The sequence below is a fragment of the Ostrea edulis genome, chromosome 2 (assembly GCF_947568905.1).
Source record: "Ostrea edulis chromosome 2, xbOstEdul1.1, whole genome shotgun sequence".
NCBI classification, from domain to species: Eukaryota; Metazoa; Mollusca; class Bivalvia; order Ostreida; family Ostreidae; genus Ostrea; species Ostrea edulis.
The window spans coordinates 8647146-8670826 of NC_079165.1; the positions used below are offsets into that span (position 1 = coordinate 8647146).

General features: G+C 35.4%; 1 protein-coding gene across 6 annotated transcripts in view; it reads right to left on the bottom strand.

The window, feature by feature from the left end:
• Window positions 1-437: 437 nt before the first annotated feature.
• The window catches only part of LOC125681333 (uncharacterized), a 33548-nt gene continuing 10304 nt past the window's right edge, over window positions 438-23681 (bottom strand). Inside the window, exons 2-3 of one of the 6 annotated variants that reach the window (XR_008800798.1) lie at window positions 22884-22982; window positions 438-1136 (exon numbers count right to left, since the gene is read on the bottom strand). Coding sequence is in view for 3 of the 6 variants with exons in the window: in XM_048921369.2 (XP_048777326.1) it covers window positions 11303-12883 (1581 nt within the window). In the remaining 3 variants the exon portion in view is untranslated. Of the gene's footprint in view, window positions 1137-10984; window positions 12960-14721; window positions 14881-15739; window positions 15852-18685; window positions 19154-21916; window positions 22034-22883; window positions 22983-23681 lie in introns of those variants that run through there. The other 5 variants (XM_048921369.2, XM_056157531.1, XM_048921370.2 and 2 more) reach the window with 5 other exon arrangements.

Below are 23681 nucleotides of genomic sequence, written 5' to 3' on the forward strand. Positions count from 1 at the left end.
GTTGATAGTATGCTTAATATCATAATTGAATTTCTCAATTTTGCAACAACAACAAAACAAGCGAGGATCGGTCGCTGTGAAAACAAATCAAAATGTACGTGAAATGTGCAACTATTGCTTTTATCGAATATTTACGATGAATTATACTGTCACTGTTGTAAACGGTTTTTACACGTTTTCTCGATTTGCCACGTTTCAGAGACAGTTAAGGCCTATGTACACGTAGACGTAGCTGGAGGTCAATCATTTGGCAATCACGAAGGTCATCCTTTGAATCTAAAGGAAAATTATTTTCTTAAACATTCAAATTGGACAAACATACAGTGTGTATGCGAAATGATATTCGACAGTTTGAAGTTGAAAATGAAATAAAATCATATAGACTTAAAGTGTCAAATAATGAAATGGAAACGTTAAATTTACTAGATCTATCCTAGCTTTGACATACTGACTCGGAATCAATTTCTTGTTTCCCTTCATGGACAAACCAATGATTTCTGTGGAAATGATCTGGAATATTACTCCGAAAAAGACTATTTAAAAAATAATTTCATTTTTTGAAATATACATACGGGTATCGTAAAACGAAAGTACTGTAAAGTGCGGATATGACGAACCATCAAGGTGAAAGTTGACCGATTGGTTTTATATTGTTTAACGCCTATCTCGAGAATTTTTCACCCATATGGAGACGTCATCATTGCCGGTGAAGGGCTGCAAACTTTAGGCCTATGCTCGACACTTACGGCCTTTGAGCAGAGAGGGATTTTTATCGTGCCACACCTGCTGTGACACGGGACCTCGGTTTTTGCGATCTCATCCGAAGGACCGCCCCATTTAGTCGCCTCTTACGACAAGCAAGGGGCACTGAGAACTTATTCTAATCCGGATCCCCACGGGATCAAGGTGAAAGAACCGATCCAATAAGTTGTAATGATGAAACAGTAGCCATACTCGGACTTTACTGTACTTCATTTGAAATAACGTGGTTAACAGAAATATCCTTACTTATATCGCAAGTATTTAACATTGATTGCTCACCCAAATCATGCCAATAACTTCTATAAACTATGGCGGTAAGTGTATGCAGTGTGGCACCCACAGTTAACTCTAAACTGTCCTGTTTTTCCGGAAACCTGTAAAAAAAAAAAAACCAGTATTTCACATTCATTTCTTTCAAACCGTTTGCCAGTTGGATTTCTACCACGAAATCCAACCGCCAATTCAGTGGCTACTTATTTTACTGGCTGCACAATAAAAAATCATCGTACTGAATAGCGAGAAGAGTGTGAATTCTGGGATTTGCATGACTTGGGCAAAATTGACAAGATGTAGTACTAATATGGTTTAATCACAAACTTTATGAGAATGCGATACGTTGTAGACACAGGGATTTATTTGAGTTTGCTCTCTGTGAAGTTATAGTTATGGTCGGGTAGAACTAGATATACATTTTATATGTCGGCCAGCTAAATGGTTGAAACAATTGCTGCATCTAACCCCGAAAGGCATCAGGCTAAACCAGTCCGCTATCTGATATCTCATCTGGAGGTAACACACATATTAACTTACTTTGAAAGTCAGCTCATAGGCGCGCGGTTAGCCGGAAACGCAAAAACAAAAGCAGAAATCGAACAGGTGATTTACAATTAAATTTACAGTAAACATCAATTCAATGATTAAATATTACATATTTAGTCCAGAACATAAATGACGCATATTAAAAGCGTTTTCAAGATTTTAGTAAAAAGCGGTTGACAGAGGTGTAGTGCCCGTAGCGCGCGGAACTCTGGGTAGAAAATGTTGAAGATTGATCAAGAAAGGGAAGGCGAATTTACACATGCGCGAAGGATATACAAGCTAGGGGTGGATCCATCTTGGTCTATAGTTTCATAACCTTACATGAAATTTTTTCAATACGTAAAATATCCTTCGTCTGTGAAACACATTCTATCATTGATGGATAATGCAGATCATCATATAAAATAGATTACATGTATGAGAGAGAGAGGGGGGGGGGGTGGAGAAAGAGGGAGAGAGGTGTTGTAATATCAAATTTATTTTACAATAAGATATTGAAGTACACATGAAAAAAATTATCAATTACACAGTTTGATGGACGTGGAGCCTGATCGATAGAGGCATATGTTTTCAATAGTTAACACACTTCAAAGAAACTCAGACACGTATTACAGATAATATATATCAAAACATGTAAGTCGTAGGGGGCCATCCCTACTTAAAGCAACACAAGCTGTAACCGACGGTATTGTACAACTACCCAATCATGCACCAATTAACACCTATCTGTATAACTAATGAAAAATTCAACAAAATAAACAAGGGAGTATTACTCGAGAGCATACACTGTACCTGCTATGCGCGTGTCGTATAGACCGCTATAGCCGTGGACGCAATCGTCGCATACTCTGACACGGAGACCGAGGTCATACGAAGGAAAACTAAACATTTTGTTTGTTTTTCAATCATTACACTGTGTCATGAATGACTTTAACAAAAATTTTAAAAGTGTAGGCAAGTAATAATTACGCACATGTGCCAATCAAATGAAATTTTGATAATGAATTTTCTAAAATTACAAATCTGACACTTGCGAAGTGCCTCTTTTTCGTATTTTTCCGAACTGGTGACCTCACTGGTGACCTCCGAGGTCAATGCAGGGATTACTGTTAGGAAGACTCTAATGAATCAACATTTTCTGCTGAATTCAAAGTTCATGAAAATATATATAATCAATCAAAACTATGTTCTATTTGTTCTTTTATTTTTCAATTTATTTACTGTCGGTTGGGATCCAGGTTAGAATAGGTCCTCATAGTACTCCTTGTTTGTTGTAAGAGGTAACTAACCGCCCCGGTTGATTGGATGAGACCGCAAAAAAAAAACCGAGGCCCCGTGTCACAGCAGATGTGGCACGATAAAATTCCTTCCCTGTTCAAAGGTCGTAAGAGCCGAGCATAGGCCAAAATTTTGCAACTCTTCATCGGCAATGGTGACGTCTCCATATGAGTGGATGATTCTCCACAATGATTCATGACGTTATCTCAGGATCAATGCATGCATTTCACATAAGTGTTACCATGGGTGAGGTGTAACGTTCAAGGTCAACTTTGTTATCAAAATAATCAGGAAGATGTGTGCTTTCAGAAAAAAAATCAAAACCCATTTTTGAAAATATTGTCCCCAAGGTCCCTTTTTGCTTGACGCAACTCATTGTTACCAACCAACCGTCAGTCAGTTACAGCTTGTATTTCTTTAAACATTATTTCCAGATCATTTGACAACCTAGTCCGATTAAACGAGGCGTACTTCTTTGTGACAACCCTCCCCCGTTCCGTTTCCAACACAGGTTACTGAAAAGATACGGTAAATATTCCACGTTTCTCTATCTCGCTTTCTTTTCCATCTTCTCTTTAGTCCACAGAGGACAGTGAATTGCACTAGTAAGAGTATATAACAAATTCACACTAATCAGTTACGAAACGGAGCTTAAAACAATGTACAATGACCTTGACCTTTTATATTTGACCTTGATTACTAGTTGGAACCAAGATATTTTGACTAGGAAATATTCATCAAATTTTGAAGAAAAAAATCGGCTTCGAAATATAAAATAGAATTACATACCGCCCCTTTTACAGTTAATCTTGAAACCCAAATTAACCCAATTCTCTATGCATTATACCATTCCGGTACGATAAACGAAGCCCATCAGCGCCGATCATAGGCCTGACTTTTGCAGCCCTTCACCGGTGATGTCTCCATATGAGTGAAGATTCTCGAGTGGGACTTTAAACAATATACAACCAACCGACCTACTTATTTTCACCCATTGCTTCCATTTAATACCTGTATAGGAATGTGACATGAAGTCTGTTGTATGACCTCACAAAAGGCAGTGTACTGCAAAAGCTCTTCGTTTCATTAAAAAAATCACCCATTGAAAATTCCAGGGAAGGTTTTCTTTATCAGAAATGGAACACGCGCAAAAAGAACTTTTAATGCAAAACACGTGCGATTTACACTGAATATATTTGAATTGTGCTTTATCTCGATACACGCACATACTCTGTTCATTGTCCTGTATTCACTTGTTGCTGAAGTTTCTTGAGAAAAATGTCGATGGATAGAAAATGAAATCACAGAAGAAGTGTAATTCCATCTAAGAGGGCATTCGTGGTTGAACTATTTAAACAACAAGTAATCTTTCAAAAAATAATAGCATGGTTCTGTTGATATGAGTTATTGCTTTCTACTCTGCCATTCTGCTAGAAATTGGATGGCTTTATGATTTTAAGAAACCTGATAACAATCCACTTAAGAAAAGGCATTTGTTCCCCACCAAAGCAATTTCCCCCAATCGACCTAATTCAAACATTGAAGGTCTTAATAAAAGTAAGTGAATACACAATCATTGACCTAATTCACGTTTTAAAGTTGATCCACTTACATTTTAAAATTTTCTCTCCAATATAAATGGCCAAACCCAACAGAAATAAAAAGTAAAGGGTCAAACCCAACAGAAATACAATGTAAAGGGTCAAACCCAACAGGAATACAATGTAAAAGGTCAAACTCAACAGAAGTACAATTTAAAGGGTCAAACCCAAAAGGAATACAGAGTAAAGGGTCAAACCCAACAGAAAAACAATGCAAAGGATCAAACCCAACAGGTATACAAAGTAAAGGGTCAAACCCAACAGAAATACAAAATAAAAGGTCAAACCTAACAGGAATACAATGTAAGGGTCAAACCCAACAGAAATACAAAGTAAAGGGTCAAACCCAACAGAAATACAAAGTAAAAGGTCAAACCTAACAGGAATACAATGTAAAGGGTCAAACCCAATAGAAATACAATGTAAAGGGTCAAACCCAACACAAATACAATGTAAAGGGTCAAACCCAACAGGAATACAATGTAAAAGGTCAAACCTAACAGGAATACAAAGTAAAAGGTCAAACCCAACAGAAATACAATGTAAAGGGTCAAACACAACATGAATACAAGGTAAAGGGTCAAACTCAACAAAAATACAATGTAAAAGGTCAAACCTAACAGAAGTACAATGTAAAGGTCAAACCCAACAGGAATACAATGTAAAGCGTCAAACCCAACACAAATACAATGGAAAGGGTCAAACCCAACAGGAATACAATGTAAAAGGTCAAACCCAACAGGAATACAATGTAAAGGGTCAAACCCAACAGAAATACAATGTAAAGGGTCAAACCCAACAGAAATACGATGTAAAGGGTCAAACCCAACAGGAATACAATGTAAAGGGTTAAACCCAACAGAAATACGATGTAAAGGGTCAAACCCAACAGGAATACAATGTAAAGGGTCAAACCCAACAGAAGTACGATGTAAAGGGTCAAACCCAACAGAAGTACGATGTAAAGGGTCAAACCCAACAGAAGTACGATGTAAAGGGTCAAACCCAACAGAAGTACGATGTAAAGGGTCAAACCCAACAGAAGTACGATGTACTGGTTGTCTTCACGTTTAATTCCTCTCATGTTTTATTATTTACTAACTTTTACAAAAAAGAGAGAGCAGAGTTTGTCCAACTCAAATAACTTTTTCCTTATCATGTAAACAGTGTGAAATGTACAACTGTTTCTCGACACGTGGGTTGGTTTTTTTTTTATGTATTTGCCTTCACGATATAGTCCGAAGGAAAAATGATAAGAGGAGTTTGTGTGATCTAATGGAAACAACTACGGTTTCTATCAATTGAATATTCTATTTTCATGTCATTAAAAAATCTGCCGAAGACCCTTGTACAAAGGCGTTGACAGAAGTGCAAGTGAAGCTTGCGTAACACGCCCTCTGGTGAGAGGATGTCTTCCGTGTGGCATCTGCGTTAAATAAGAAAATAAAAATAATATTTCCGAGAAATTCCTTTAACCTTTGTCCAAAATCGATAAGCCTGTTCTGCAAGTTCAAAAATGCTTGTACATGTACAGTTGATATATATATATATATATATATATATATATATATATATATATATATATATCAACTTGTTCTGAATTTTTAAAAAAGTGGTAAAAAATAACATTCTGAAAATGTTCAGTATCAAACTTGATCATTATTCAAAATTTCGCCGGAAAAGCCTATTGATATACACAATTTAGGAAACAAATCACAATATTTCTGTAAAAAACAAAACAAAAAGGAATTGCGTAAATGATATTGTTAACAAAAATAATTTTCATTCATACGTCTATTCGATATATCCCTGTGAACTCGAAATGAAAAACACCAGTCTTCCATATAGGCTTCAAACGTAGATATTTTATTTCACTTAGATGTTCACGGCAAACTAACAACTAACCTTTATGACAAACAGATGGCTTCAGCTTCGTCAAATTCCCATAGTTATGTAGGAATATTCAATTATCACCTGTATATGGTGTTGATTCAATACGCAAGAGCTTGTTCTGAGTATGATCAGTTTTTTAATCGATGCAGCCTACTGACTAAAAGGGAGCATTTTGCAAAGACAAACCAAAAGTTCTGTGTAAAATATTTCCCTAAATTCTACCTAGTTCAACAACCTGTAAATATTAAAAATGTCAAAGAAAATTAAAAATAGTTGAGAATCAAAATCCTTGCACTATGCACATCTTCAAGTTATTTACAAATACCCTAGCTTCTAAACTGTGAGAGGAGTTACAAGGACAAACCATGTCCTTTATTTGATGTGATATTTTCTCAAAATGGACTAAGTTCAACAACCTGTAATTTTCTTAAAATTGGATGAAAATCAAAAACCTTGTCACATGCACATCTTCCATACCCATACAAATACTCTGTAAAATAAGAAGGTCCTCACTTGAAAGCTGTGGAAGGAAAAACAGACAAATCATGTACTCTCTATGTAATAATTCCTCAAAATTGACTAAGATTAATAACCTGTAATTTTCTCAAAAATTGAGGAATATCAAAATCCTTGCCACATACACACCTTCAATACCGATATAAATACTCTGTAAAAATAAGAAGGTTCTCACTCGAAAACTGGGGGAGAAGTTCACCGAACAAATCATGTACTCTCTTTGTAATATTTCCTCAAAATGGACTAAGTTCAACAACCTCTATTTTTCTCAAAAATAGACAAGAATCAAAATCCCTACCACATGCACATCTTCAATATCCATATAAGCACTCTGTAAAACAAGATGATCCTCGCTAGAAAGTTGCGGGAGGAGTTCGCCGGACAAATTATGTACCCTCCATATAAAAATAATTTTCAAATAAAGGGGCAAAACTCCTGCAAGAGAGGCCGAAATGGGATGTAGGGTGATCCACAAAGAAGCTACATAGCAAGTTACAGCTTGATACATGTATGTGACAGGAAATGCAATTAGAAACAGAAAACTCAGAACGGACGGACGAACAGACATCGCTGTACCATAACACGTCCCGTCTAAAGATGGGCGTGTAAAAACTGATCATACACAGAACACGCTCTTGCTGGTCATTCAGAAAATATATAGGTCAATATTGAAGCATCTGAAACATGTCAGTTTGAATGTAGCCCTGCTGGTATAATTCTTGTGAGTTTCAGCATTGTGTCATTATTCTAGAAGATATACTTACTTGACAATAAATTTGAAGTAGTCACTCATCCTGAAAATACAGGTTAATTGCAGTATCCGACACCTTACTGCACAACTACAGGATAAGCACCATAATCATTATCATTTTACAAAGGAAGAATTTTGAACCCTTAAGAATTCTGCCCATATTGTCCTTATTCGGACAACACGATTCCAGAATCCACAAGATATTCTTATCACAGGCAGCAGGAGTTTTTTCGTGGGGGGGGGGGGGGCTACCTTTCAAAATATGAGAGGATGCAAATAGGCAAATACATAATAAAACTAGTATTGTGGCATCAAACCAATAAAACAAACAAACAGGAAAATCATCTAATCAATTAATGAAACAAACAACTGAGGCACCGAAACAGTTAAAGAAACAAACAACAGAGGCACCGAAACAGTTAAAGAAACAAACAACAGAGGCACCGAAACAGTTAAAGAAACAAACAACAGAGACACCGAAACAGTTAAAGAAACAAACAACAGAGACACCGAAACAGTTAAAGAAACAAACAACAGAGACACCGAAACAGTTAAAGAAACAAACAACAGAGACACCGAAACAGTTAAAGAAACAAACAACAGAGGCACCGAAACAGTTAAAGAAACAAACAACAGAGGCAAAGAAACAAACAGAGACAGTGAAACAATTACAAAAACAAACAACAGAGGCACCGAAACAGTTAAAGAAACAAACAACAGAGACACCGAAACAAGAAACAAACAACAGAGGCATCAAAACAGAGAAACAAACAACAGAGGCACCGAAACAAACAAACGAACAGAGGCATTGAAACAATTAAACAAATAAACAACAGAGGCACCGAAACAATTAAAGAAACAAATAATAGAGGCACCGAAACAACTGAAGAAACAAACAACGAACACAATTGCAGTATACTTCATAAGCATTGATAGAATTACCTACGAAGTTGATGGGTTATTTATCAAACTTTATTTTACGCTTTCATGTGATATTGTCAATACATGTATATTTGCATTACACTTTATGTGCGTTTTAATGGACTAGCGTAGACAATCAATAGTCATCATAATTTGCCTTCAGACAAAAACCGTTTTTTCAAACCAAACCAGAGAGTATGAGAGAGGTTGAGTTAGATTAAGAATTCAGATAGCGGAGTAGTTTATGGGTATTCTTGGCGCCAAAAAGAAATCATCATTACTTCTTTACCTTTTAAATAAAATTTCTGTTAATAATAAGTTTCGCGTGTTTGTCTATAGATTCAAAGCTTATAAGACGTAGCAAAAACCATCTCACGTGTGTTCCAATGTGATTTTGAGGACCACTGTAGCAATTGTAATACGTTTACTGAAAGAAAACTTTATTTCTTTTGTTGCAGTCATGTGCATAATGGAAGTCTGGACAATAAGGGGAAAATGCTATTTCATTTAATCAGGATACGGAAATGGCGACGAATGGAATTGAATACGTCGTATCTTTGAGAGTTATTTAGTGGTATTATATATTCATCAGTAAGATTTTACACTAAAAGCGCATTCCAGAGAAGTAAAAGGCACAAAATCACGTAAGCCCAGCGATTTTTTTTAAAATGTACATTTGATCATCTCGAAAGTGCATCATCATCATCATTCAAAACACGTGACTGTGATCTAATTCTCACTCAAAACATGTGACTGTGATCTAATTTTCATTCAAAACATGTGACTGTTATCTAATTCTCACTCAAGTCTGTTCATTCTGACGCCATAAAGTACTTACCAATATCCATTTTGTAATTGTCATTCAAGCTAACAAAATGTAAGGGAAAAAAATTGTACAGAAAGTCTCTATTTTACATTTATCAATACATTTACATGTCCGTTTTATGAACAAGTTCTTTTAGTGTAAAGGGATTAAACATAACACGATATACTGTGCAGAAATTTCTTATCATACGCAACTAAATAACTCTTTCGTTGATTCGCGAAAATATTAAATCAGAAGTCGCACTTCTATGTACATGTATTCATTACTTATTTATGTACTTGTAGAATTATGTCACGGATGTTATCTGTATCGTGACGTCATATTTACCTTTGCTGTAATCAACAACAAAATGTACGATGCGTCAAGCAATATCTGTTTCAAACTAAGTGTGTTCAATATACATTTGTAACTGATTCTGAACTGAATAAAACTCAATTAAATGCATGTTACTGTTATGATGGGTTTTTTACAGCACGAAAAATTTGATAGTTTGAGTTGGGTTTTTTTCTCTCTAAATGTATTGGTTGAAAATAATCCACTTATATCCGAATGGAATTTTTCAAATTGACGTCATGGATGTTCAGTTGTGGTTTTTTTTGCCAAATCATGCAATGTTTGAGAGAAACGTACTGACATCGCTGTCACACATATGGTCAATATTTATTCATCATTGAATTATGAAAGAATTTGTATGCACGATGGTATATTGTTTTTCATATTGCTTATATTTTCACTCTGGACATAGAAGGTTATGTTGTTACTGAAATGTTTTGCGTTTTAACATCACAGTCTGTAGTAGTTTGAAGTCACCTGGATATTTGCATTCATTTAATAGTGTGTTATTCCGTAATGTTATTTCCGTGTTGAGAAAGCTTAAATGCCCAGTTATTGAACGCAAGTCAATGGAAAAATCTTGGTATGAGTTGTGTAATTTGAGTTCGGCGACTTCGTGCATAATTCAAGGTATCACAACGGTAATTATCATTAAAAATCAGTTTGGAAAATTGAATGCCAAATAATGCAGTCGGAAATGTTCTATGTTTCCGACAACGGAAAAACAACACCCTATGCGGCATTTTCTAAGAAATTTTACCCACAAACAAGACAAATTCACGTGTGTGTAAACAGCTTGAGTGCACCTCAGGAAGTAGCCTTAGTTACCAACATCAAATAGTTCCTTTGTATACAATTCATTATTTCTATAAATTACACATTTCCTAATCGGGGTACAAAAATTGAAGAGGAAATGAGAAAAAACGCGCATGAAAAAAAAAACTATTCTTTTAAATATATGGAAATACAACAGAGGTCATTTTGATTGGACAATGACCGGTGTGATACCATAAGTCACGTAACTCAGAGTTCATTTTGATTGGACAATGACCGGTGTGATACCATAAGTCACGTAACTCGAACGAAAGAAGGTGAGGGTAAACAATTTAGCCCAACTTGACTTTGGATTTTGAACTAATTCTTTTAAACACGTGTTACTACATGTATTAGCGCTCGCTACGTAAGCGGTCCTTGGGACCGCTCGCTGCGCTTACTATTGGCTGAATCGTTGACTTTAAGAATTACACAGGTATTCAAGTAATAAAACAATTGACAATACCCATATAACATAACATAATATTACAAGCTTTAATAAAAGCAACAACAAACATCATGTAATGATTATTACATAAAAATATGTGTATTGATTCTTCAACCAAGCGCGGGAATAACACCACAAAACATGGGTTTCCGCCATTTCTAGACAACATTTCTTTTTACAGCACCATCCCATCCATTTCGCACATTGAACAGTATTTCTTTACACGAAACCATTCCCTATCTTCCGCATCCATAACAGAATTCTTTTTGGGACACCAACCCCTCCGTTCCGCACACTAGACAAAACTCTTTTTCACGGCACCACCTCCTCCGTTCCGCACACTAGACAAAACTCTTTTTCACGGCACCACCTCCTCCGTTCCGCACAATGTGTTTGTCTTCCTGTATGTCGTGGTCCAAATATTGTTGTTTTGGTTCTGTTAATACATGTAGAGGAATCTCATCCAATGGGTTAATTTGAACACGAACGTCGTCTTTTTCTGTTGCTTTCACTGTTGTCAAAGAATTGGAGTAAATTCTTCGTACTCTCTCGTCGATTTTGTCATCCTGATGAGTCAAACTAGTCGTCTTCCTTGTAAAACTCAGCGACAGTTTCCTGAATAGAATTCTACAGACCTTTCGACAATTTCTAGCAAGAATACAATAAATTATGAAATTTAAGGCTGACTGGGAGATAAAAAAGAAGCGTATCAATACTGTGGCTTTGATGAATGAATTCACGTTGTGAATTATAGAGCTGGATTGGATAAAAGCGATGGTGGCGGCCATTATATGAAAAGGCAGTTGAAAAAATATCAGAACAACAATGGCAACTGTGATGTTGATTTCTGTACGCTGAGCATTCACTGAATGTTTGCAGTATTTCAACTTCCTGTGAAGAATAATCAGTTTGAACAAAACTATAAAATTTAAACTAAATGTTGCAATGCAAATGATGAGACTTATCAGGGCATAAAACCGTTCGTATTCTTTTCGAATTGGCTCAACAAAACTAGAAGTCGCCTTGTCTCTGTTTTCGTTTATTAGTGAGGAATTGGACTTTGCGAGGCTTATTTCTTTCACCATCTGTGGAAGGTGAGTGGAAACACACGCAAGAAATATTAGCACCAAGGAAATCCTGGTTTTCCGAATAGTCAACCATCTAACAGCTTGGAAAGGAAAGTAGATCGCTACGCATCTCTCTATCGCGAGACAAAAGGTGATCAGTAATCCAAAATTGACGAGGGTGTAACCGATAAATCTACCAACAGCCTTTTCAATGAAAGACCCAATATCTTTATCCATTGTAGGGTTGACAGAATTGAAAGAAGAATTAGATGAGGAAATATCCACTCGTGGGTCATTATTTGATATCGATTGATTTGACACTGGACCACCGGACATTTGCAAGTCCTCCATTCCATCAAAGATACAATTTTCGATAATAAACGGTTGTCGTCCGCTGACTATGCTCCCATTCACTAATTGGTCATAGACTGGCTTCATTTGGGCCAACAGCGAATGGGTCGTATTAACAAAGACGTCAATGTGTCTCAAACATTGAAAATCACTTGGAGATGACACGGAAAAATTACGTCCACATTCATATTGCAGCAAATATTTCATAATGTCACTATTAAAATTTTCTGTTTCCATGTGCATTTCTATCGATGGAATGATGTCCAGGTATATGGAAAAACACATATTGATGATGCCGTGTATAGTTAATGCCTTCACGATACTCACGGGGGAACTTTGTAGAGTCCGATGCATTAATATGACCAAGGCGAAACAATTTCCGGGTATTCCAATTCCGACAACTATCGACAAGGCGATCCCATAGGTATAGAAAAGAAAATTATTATCCTCGGTGATCATTTCGAAGTTCATTCTTAAAGCCGGATCTGTATCGCAACGATTCATCTTTCCTTAATTTTACAAGTTAATAATCTCCCTGGTATCCAACACCGATGTTTTCTTTAATATTCATTACCAGTTCCTGGAAATAGGAAAATAATTCGCTAATATGAAATGGACATCACTTTAACCTACATATATGGCTCCCAATCTCTAAAATAATTGTACATTGTATGTTCCCGGGATTTTATGCCACTCATACTCAGAAAAATAATTTCCATCAACAATTAATTTTCTAATTTACAATATTGATCTACACTTTTATGTTGTACATCTTGCTATTGTCAATAAGATAATGCCGAGAGAGCAAACAAAAATCCAAGAAATGGAATAATTTTAGGAATATGTATCTTACATTCATCATTAGAAGATGCCAGGATAGAAATTTCTAAAGTCAATTCTTGTTATTTTTTTCCTTAAACTGACGATAGAAACCATTCATCATTCTAATAAAAATAACAAGTTAATCAGCATGTGTATATCCCTGCTTCAAGTTATACATGTATACAGTTGTATCATGGTTATGATGGGGGGGGGGGGGGGGGTTGTGTTTGAAATCAAGTGCAGAATAACCAGAGATAAAACAATGGGCGGAGCTAGCAGTCACATGACACACTTTTACAACTGTGTCTGTAACTTCATAAAGTCCTCTCCAGTTAATAAAAAAATACGCATCTCCCACTTTCACAGTCAGAAACTCACACATTCTCACTCAGCAAGATTAACTTATAATTTGTGCTCGGTGTACATGTACTAATGTGATGAGAACTTGGTCACCTGATGAAAATCCTATTTTTCATTGGTGGTAATAAAAAACAAACCAAGCGATGTTCACTGGTCAGATGATAAGAATTCTATTTTTTGATTGGTCATAGTTATCGAATATTCATTTCGGATTTGGATGAAGTACGGAGAGGAGTGCATTGCACTTGTCACCGCTCTTCATCCAAAATAAATCAAGAGACATCGAAATAGGCATACAATAACCATTGGTTGATTTGTGCTTATTGAAAAGAGGTAGTATGCTTTAAAGACTCTTTTTACGAAGTTCTAGTGCTGATTTACAACAATGAAGATACCATTCAGAGATTATTCATTGTCTTATGTGACCTGGTGTCCTCGACATCTGACCTTTTGAACTCAATAGCGATGAAGATACTCCTTTTGTCATAGATTCTTCATGTGAAATTTAATTGCTTAATTTCAAATACATATACCTGTAGTATATTATCCATAAATCATATTTTAACATTTGTGAACTAGTGACTTTTTAAAAATCGTTTGACCTTAAAACAGTAGATGTCACCCTAAAACCATGAAAACGTTTCATATGATTGATATGAAGTTTCATGGCTGTAGCTCAAATAGTAATTTAATAACCACCAGGAAACTGTCCCTTACAATGCTTCATCTGGATGTAGTCATGTTCAGACTTAGATAAAAACCACAGGGTTCGATCTTTAGTCATAGATTTCTTCGTGTGATGTTTCATTTCTAAAGCTCAAGTAGTATTTGAGATTTTTCTCTGCAAATTTGTACGGTGGGGGATAAATCTTAGTTACAAAAATAATTTCACTGGATATAAAATATCTATTCGATATGGGTTAAGAGTTCACTATAAATAAATCTATCTTTCTTTCATCTTTAATTGATCTGATAATTTTATATTCAATTATAAAGCGTAGACGCGAATAGCTTTTCTGTGAACCCTAGCTTAGACATAAATCATCGTGTTCGAGTGTTTGATCTATAATGTTGATAATACTACATAGCCTTTGAGAAGAGCAACAATAAACCCTGCTTTTATTCCTACAATACCTATTGTATATACAGTCAATACTTACATGGCAATGGCAAGCATACACTTCTTCTACATCCTAATTTCTAATTTAACAACAACCTTGTTACAGTCGCATTGTATGCCACTCTGACGATTCATCGTAGATAGAGAACTGATATGCGCCTCTAAAGAGCTATATTAAAGTATTTTCCCCACGTTGCATTAATTCTGTAAGCAGATTGCAGGATATGACCAAGAGCTGCTGATTTGATGTGCGATATACATTCCAATTACATTAGATAGGTAGGATATTCTTGCACTAATTACGACAGAGGACAAGTTTTCCATTTCTTTTGCTGGCAGTACCCGCGTATTTCCGTTTTCTTTATCAAATGAAGGTAGATAAGGTCTTATTTTAGTGAATTTATCAAAATTAGACTTTTCTTTCTTTTTTATCAAATAATCTACTGGACCAGATAGGGGTTTTCCCAAAGGAAATATAATTTATTCTCTTGTAATAAATCAAAAATAACTTTGGCTCAGTATCTTGATTTTGTCACATGACTAACCGCAATACTCAATTCATATACCTGAAAGACATATTTGCTTTTCTTATTTCCCAATCGATATTCACTCCACATGTTAACTTCAAAAAACATTTATCCTAGATGTTTGTCTTTGTTGTCTCCGTTTCGCTATTGTCTACAAATAGCTGAGTTCCTCGTGTACTAAAAATTGCGATTCGGATTTTTTTTCCCGTAAAAATTCTAACATGAGAGTAAGCATGAATAGATCTAGCTGTTAGCAAGAAATGTGGATTTCCTAATCAGATATCAATTAATTATAATATGTATCGCAATTTACTGTACTTTGAAAAATGACATGTTCTATGAACCCTCAAAAACCCTTTCTAAAAAAAAGATATTTTGCAATCTTTATTGACAGAATTAGTAATGTAAAATTTCTTTTTGACAAAGAAGTACTTTAATCATGGAACCAGTTTTCAAACAAAGGCTGAATACACTGCCTTATCAGAAGCCTTAAATCTGTTTGTGATCTTTTTTTTTTTACATACTACGTACCCGAAGAAAATTGCTCCTACTTACAAAGCAAGCCCGATGTCCTTATCAATTGTTCTGCCAATGAAATGGCTCACGTTGCAACAAATGAGCGCATCGATATCTTTGCAAGACTAGCCTGGTGATATAGACCGTGACATAACTTATGATGCTAGTACACGTGAGAGGCTCGTGGTAAAGTTTGGGTCCCCGAGGAATACATGACATCTGAGCAGAGACAAAAAGCATTAGGCCAGCAATCAGATAGATTATTTTAAGTCATTTTTAATGGGATCTCCTGTTTTGACTAAGAAAAGACTCCGTTTAACTAAAACATTGGAGAAGGCCTAGAATGTCATGTTTAAATGAAATACGGTTCTCAAGGATATTGTAAACAATAAAGAAAAGATGGAACTGTCAGTTTTGATTCCCATCAGACAGAAACATGAAACTCAAAATTACAAAAAATCATTATTGATTAGCGGTTAAGAAAATTACACAACTGAGTGTCAAAAATGTTGACAAACTGCCGCATTCTAAATTTGAATGGCCATAAGTGTGGTTCAACTTAATAAAATTGCCATGTTGCTAAGGCAACAGCTTCACAAAATTTTCCACAAACGCAAAAAAGTACTCGTGGCCGATAAATAGCCTCCTGAAATGATAAAGGTGGATGGTGCAATTGAATGACACCAGGATTAGATTGTGTATTCCCATTAGTTTAATTATTGTCACGTGGACTACAGGATAACGTGACGTTTATAGCAATCTTATATTCACTTGAAATGTGCAGAATTTCTTCGTTGAATAAAAGCATGTAGAAACATCGAATAAATGTCAAAATACATCTGTCGTTTCCCAGCATTCTTAAGATTTGATATCCAATTGATGGGGTTTTTTCTGTCTAAAACAGGAAAGAAAAGAACCTTTGAATAATCTTGAATAAGAATAGCTATCTCTGAATATTGAGAATATATTAGCATTGAAAGTCTTCTTTATTATTCTCTTATTTTTCAATGAAAAAAACATACGTGATTAATCTACCTTAAATGTTTTCAATACTTATACGGTCTTAATTTCGCGGTAACATCAATTATTTTCACTGTAGCCAGAAACCGTGAAAAATTAACAGCAGCGAATATAACCTAGTCACGATATGTCTTTATAACAGACACGATTACTGTCAATTTACCATAGATTAAACATTCCTTTTGAGGAATTTATTGATATGTAAACTTTGGACATTTTACTCAACAAAATGAATAAAAGTGCGAAGCACTTTTATGTTAAGTTTGTGAGTAAAATGTAATTGTAATAAATCGCATTAGAATCATAGCCATATGGAATTTTAAAATACTTATAGGAAAACTGTGAACATGTTTCAGTGAATATAACAGCATGTTATCTGGAGTGTTGTACTGTATACAGGGAAATATTCACCCTAGTTTTATTCTAGTGCCTTTCGTTATCAGTGGGCGAATTTAAGACTGGGTGAAATAATGTTTTCTCTTTTCTCTCTTTTAACACAACTGCATGTGTCTGGGCGAATTTAAAACCAGGTGAAACCGTCTGCGGATGTAGAAGGGCGAAGATAACCGTTTACACAGTATTACTAACCCTGTCCATCCATTTGTAGACGTGGATATGTATCCAATGAGTCGTCCACTTCTGCTTCATACTTAAATATTTTATTGCAGGTAGATATTAACGGAGAGCTAACAACTCACCTATATGATAAACGGGATGACGTCAGCTTCTCCATCGTCAACTGCTGATATTTATGTAGCAATATTCCATTATCACCTGCATATGGTGTTTACATCTCTCAACTGATTCGATACGTAAGAGCTTGTTCTGCGTATGGTCAAATCGGGGCAGGGTACTGACAAGCAGGTTGATGGTGCAGGGGTTTCAACAGTCAGCATTTTTGCAAATTCTATGGTCGTGATAACGATCTAGTTTCCAATACAACCTATCTTTGGGTCAAATGCTATCTGACGTGTTTCATACCGATTGTTAGGCCGTTCTTGGCACACTGACTTTGACTACGGATAATCTCTATCTGATCAAAACATAGGGCTCACGGCGGGTGTGACCGGTCGACAGGGGATGCTTACTCTTCCTAGGCACCAGTCCTGATCCCACCTCTGGTATGCCCAGGGGTCCGTGTTTTCCCAACTTGTATTGCTTATAGGAGATATGGGATTGGTCACTGTTCATTATCTTCGCCTTTCATTCAGTACATAGTACTAATGGTACTATACGATACTGAAGGTACTATACCCTCTTTAATTTCGGAATGTTTAAAAAGATTTAATGAATATACTTTGATATCCCGTGGGGATCCGGGTTAGAATAGGTTCTCAGTACCCCCTTGCTTTTTGTAAGAGGCGACTAGTAAATGGGGCGGTCCTTCGGATGAGACTGCAAAAAACGAGGTCCCGTGTAACATCAGGTGTGGCACGAGAAAGGTCCCCCTGCTGAAAGGCCTTAAGCGCCGAGCACAGGTCTATTTTTTGCAGCCCTTCACCGGTAATGGTAACGTCTCCATATGAGTGAAAATTTTTCGATTGGGACGTAAAACAATATACAATCAATTCACATCCATTTTTAAGATATATTGTTGAGTTGGTTTGCAAAGCGAGATGATCCTTGCTGTCACCGACTGCAAATAATCTTGCTCACAAAGATCGTAAATATTTTGTGTGGTTTTTTTAAAGACGACTTCATTAAGTTTTGAAGACATACTATTTGCTGCCATTTTGTAACCATGTAAATTAAATGAGTCACTGCATTACGTTTAAATATCTATATATAGTAGTGCGCATGAATACAGCAAGTATGCAAATCACAATGTAAGTATATCTGGTCATGTGTCACAGGCGCTTGTATATCAACTGCCCAAAAATAGAAATTGGTAATCGTGAAACAAATAGTGCTATAAGATGTTTTTGGTACATATCTTATAGTAAAAAAAAAGTAAATATCCCGTTTCCTTTGATTGAAAAATGAGTATTTGAAAATGATATCTAGGTATATTACGACCAAGTCAGATTCCCCTTTGAGGCCTCATCGAAGGTGTGTAAAAGTCTGTATCATGTGATCATTTCCACGGGAATCTGCTTGTACACGTTAGCGTCAGCGAGTCAGAGAATCATCATTTAGTTGTGTTTTCGCATTCAGATATTTTAGTATAAGTCATGCTGCAGTGCGCCGAATAAATAATCCAGTAAAATGTGTCGCAGTTCTTTTCCATGCTTTAATTCTGTGCTGGAACTATTTTGCGTACGAGTTTCCTATCAGCCCCACTAGAAGTTGTTGCTTACACATTTATTTTTGCGTGCCATGTCACGAAGTCTGTTTGCATCTATTTGTGACATAGTGGCACGGATGATGAGTTCAAAATATTCAGAATTTTATCAATACTGTAAATCAAATCTGTAAATTAAATCAGAATTTTATTCATTCATTAAAACCATGAATTCTAACAACTCGCAAGGCTATAGTACGTGAATGTTTATCAAACTGAGCTTTTCTTGATCTTACAGAATCAAATCACGCGCAGTAAATATTGAATCCGTCACTCATTTTATTTACAATTTGAAATATAAGCCAATGTACTGGATCCCACCTTTGGTGTGTCCAGGGGTCCGTGTTTGCCCAACTATCTATTTTGCATTGCTTCCAGGAGTTATGAGATTGATAACTTTTCGTTATCTTCACCTTTCATTTCAAAGGACCCAAGCTAAACCATCAAAATTGCATTAAATAATTCCCATTGAGAGATCACTAAATTTCTCTTAATTATGTCCCTGGTATAGGAACAGAACAGAATAACTCTAGTCCCGCTGTTCTTTAGATATAACCTTCACCATTTTTCCGACACGAATGTTCCTGCCAAGTCGTATAATTGGACGCGGATATTCCTGGGAGTTCATCTGTTTAGGAGAGTATGATATTTTAATAGGATTCTGTCTGAGACATTTCCGACGACGGGACAACTGCTTTATTTTTCTTTCTCTGATGTGAAATTCGACATGAACTGGAGCACGTACGTGATGTGTCATCCATCTACATAGAACATATTTACAGGGAAGTGGTTTGCTTATTTCTTCATTTGTTTTACGTCCCATTGAGAAGTTTTTCGCACATATCGAGATATCACCAGTTATACCGGTAAAGTGACACAGACCTATACATGGCGTCTTTTCTCCCAGAATCTGTCTAAATTCTAGATCTATCCACAACACTTTTTCTCATTGTACAACATGCTGAACTGTTTACCGTCTATGCGCATGCGTCTGAAGACCGAAAGGAGAAGGTTCAATATTTTTTGTATGGGCCATCAAAAAGTATTAATTTTTACGTTAAAACGAGAATTTTCAACTTTAATAGATAAAACGCCGTCGTTATATCTAAATGTCGAATTGAAGGCCACTGCGGGACAATTTTTCTTTTTATGTAGAAACTTGAGAATAAAATCTGCCTCGTAAGAATATAAAAGCATGTCAGATAATGAAGGAGCGCAATCCGTGCCAATGGGAATTCCAACAGACTGTTGGAAGACCTGATCACCAAAGACTACGTAAATATTGTCAATGAAGAACTCCAGCATCTTTTTAATATCAACTTCAGAGTACTTATTTTTAGAAACAGAGTGGTATTTAACAATTTGTAAGTAATGTCTTGATCGACTGAACTCTAGATATGACTATTTCATTTTCCCGGTTAAATATAATCAAAATTGTCATTGTTTACATTTTGGTGTTTTGATATACTATTTACAAATTTTGATTCATTAATTTATTAAGTCTCATACTTTGATTTACAATTTCAAAAGCGCTAATATATATATATATTTTTTATTATGATAAGATCTGATTGATAAAACTACAGTATTTTGATAATATTGATAAACTGTACTATGTATTATAATAAAACCTCATGTATGATTTTTTGATAAACAGTAGTAAAGATTTTGATACTTTGTTTCACTATCGTAAAAACTTTGATACTTTAAATTTTATGGTAATTTTTATATACTTTAATGGTAATTTTATTTACTTTGTATACACAAGTAAAGTATAAGCGATACTTTGAATACATGTACGCAAGTAAAACATTGGTACTTTGAAACACAAGTAAATTATTGGTACTTTGAAACACAAGTAAATTATTGGTACTTTGAAACACAAGTAAATTATTGGTACTTTGAAACACAAGTAAAACATTAGTACTTTGAAACACAAGTAAAATCTATGTTGCTATGAATTATAACCAGTTCTATAGAACACTTGAATGCACTTTATAAACTATGATTTACTCGAATATCCCTGGTAGAGATTGTGATTTACTAAAACACACCATATAGCTAACTATAAATGTTAAATAAGAGAAAATGTCATGGAGTATTCTCAAAACGTCTATTTACAGACATAAGAAATAGGAAGCGACGAGGGAAAACAAACTGTTTTCGATGAAAATAGAGAGTACAAAATATACAGCATACCCATTTGTTATGGACAGGAAGTTCCATTATCGAGATGTATTTGGTTTAGCAATAAATCTCTAATTTGAGTAAAACTTTTCATTTTAATATGTAGTAAAATTCACCATCGACTGAATTGTAACACATTGAAAAAAGTATTTATTTAAACTGATTTAATTTCACTTTCCAAACAGGTGTACCTGTTAATGGCCATAACTAAAGGTATTCCTTATTTGAAACAGAGCATTAGGAACAGAATATTCCATGTACGCGTTAATGAGATTGTATACGCGAACTATCAAAATCATTATTTGTATAAATTGATAAATATTTGTCGAAATGCGCATCTGGTGCATCAAAATTGGTACGGTATAAGTTTTACATTATGACCCCTGGGTCGAGGTCTCTGCCGGTGGACTGTTAGTCCCCGAGGGTCTCTACAGCCCAATAGCTAAGTACTTCGTCACTAGCTTGAAAATACGGATGTATATTTAATTGCTGTGATAAAATTTAGAAATTAATTTCAAAATTAAGGATTATCTTCCTCATGCATAGCTCTTATCCTTCGACGAATTTGACTCCACTTTTTTGGCATTCTGTTTTCCCCTAAAGTTTACTGTTATTTCGGATTTCAAAAATTTTGGTTGAGCATCACTGAAGAGACATTATTTGTCGAAATGTGCATCTGGTGCATCAAAATTGGTACCATATAAGTTTTACATACAAATAAAAGCAATGTATTTATTTTCCGAAACATGTCACACAATTAAATCAATTCAAAGTAGTAAAATGTATAAGTAAGAATATTCCCAGCCTTGCAGATAGACGACCTGAAATTAAGAGTTTGAAATCTATGTCGCTCAGAGGAAAACCGGAAACAGAGACATTATATGAACTGATGCGTAAAAAAATTACAAATAAAATGATGTCCGAGTTCTTATACACTAACAGTGGACACACAACTAAACGTAATTCAAATTAACGGTGTACGATATCCAAGCACTTAAAAGAGCTCGATTTATGTCGATCAGTAGTAATCTCGAACATACTCTCTTATGCCACGAGCAATTCTTTGAAGAACCTTTAAGCCAGAATTGTAAACCCTACAAATTCCCTTAGTACCATTAAAATGTACAGAACGCAGAAAGATAAAATAGGACCTGGTAATATTCTATGATTAACACGGCATCTGGTCATCACTCCGTATAATTACAAGCAGTTCTTCAACTCCAGTGGATTTCATTAATATCCCGTTGAACGTGATGTTTCAGACAATGGCTTCGTCTTAATCAACACTTCCTATTTTTTACACAGCTGTCAGATCGGACAAATCACTTAATTTCATATACAGACCCCACATGTATTTCTATTTTTTAATTTTCCAGAAATTTCTTAATTTCCCAGAAATTGCTCCAAAAGGTTCTTTTCCGTGTACGCTATAAGCTGTAGCTGAATTCGTAGACTTGATTAAAAATGATTTACATTCATATCAGTGCGATTGACAATATAAGACCCATTTACCAGTAATGTAATGGGAGCCATATATAGAAAAAGATTACCCATAAAATTGGGTTCTCTAAATGGTAACTAAATGATCGCATGCCGTCTTTCTCTACTTGTTTGTTATTATTTTTCCTATAAAATTTCTATAAGCATTATCAATTTGCTGAAAATTCCTACCTGTTGCATGTGCCCTTCCGGCTAAGGACTATCGACTGTCAGTCCTCCGCGGAGGCTACCTAGTCCTCTGTAATACAGCACGTATCCCAGTATCCTGATCTGCAATAACCAATATATAACTTAGACGTTCCCGTCAGTCGATCGATCTGGAAATGAATCAGTTTTACAAGACTAGGATGCACCCTAAAATAGTATAAATAAGTTGGAACCTTTAATTCTTAAGGAAATCATATCACGACAATTATATATCAGACGTTCTGCGGAATTACTTTGCTATTTAGAAATACATCTGCGGTATGGCTCTTCAATGATATCAAGATTTATTGCAAATAATTCCGAATATGTAAATTCTCGAAGTTTTGCTGTGGTATGTTCAGTAGGCCCTACGCATGAAGTTTTATCTCTATATATCCAATACCATTTCATTCAATTTCTTAAAATACGGATAACCCAAATTTTGACGAATTTGAAGGTATTTTACAGACCTCTTTGAAGTCTTCTTTTTGGATAGACAATTATCATAAGAATGACAACAGGTGTCTTAATTGCATTTCAAGTCATTCTAGTCACTTTCCGTGAAGTCTACAGAAAACCCAGAAAGTATATAGAAAATTATTCTTACCTATTTATCGTTCAGTGATCTAGAGCGATAACCAATAAAAAACAACAAAACAAAAGAAACAAACTCCATGTAGTTCTAGTTACTAACAACAACGAAGTGTATTGGATAATAAACGATCCCCATAGTATATATATTGTACCTGTAGGAAATTGAGCCTTTCCGTTCTATTTTTCTAC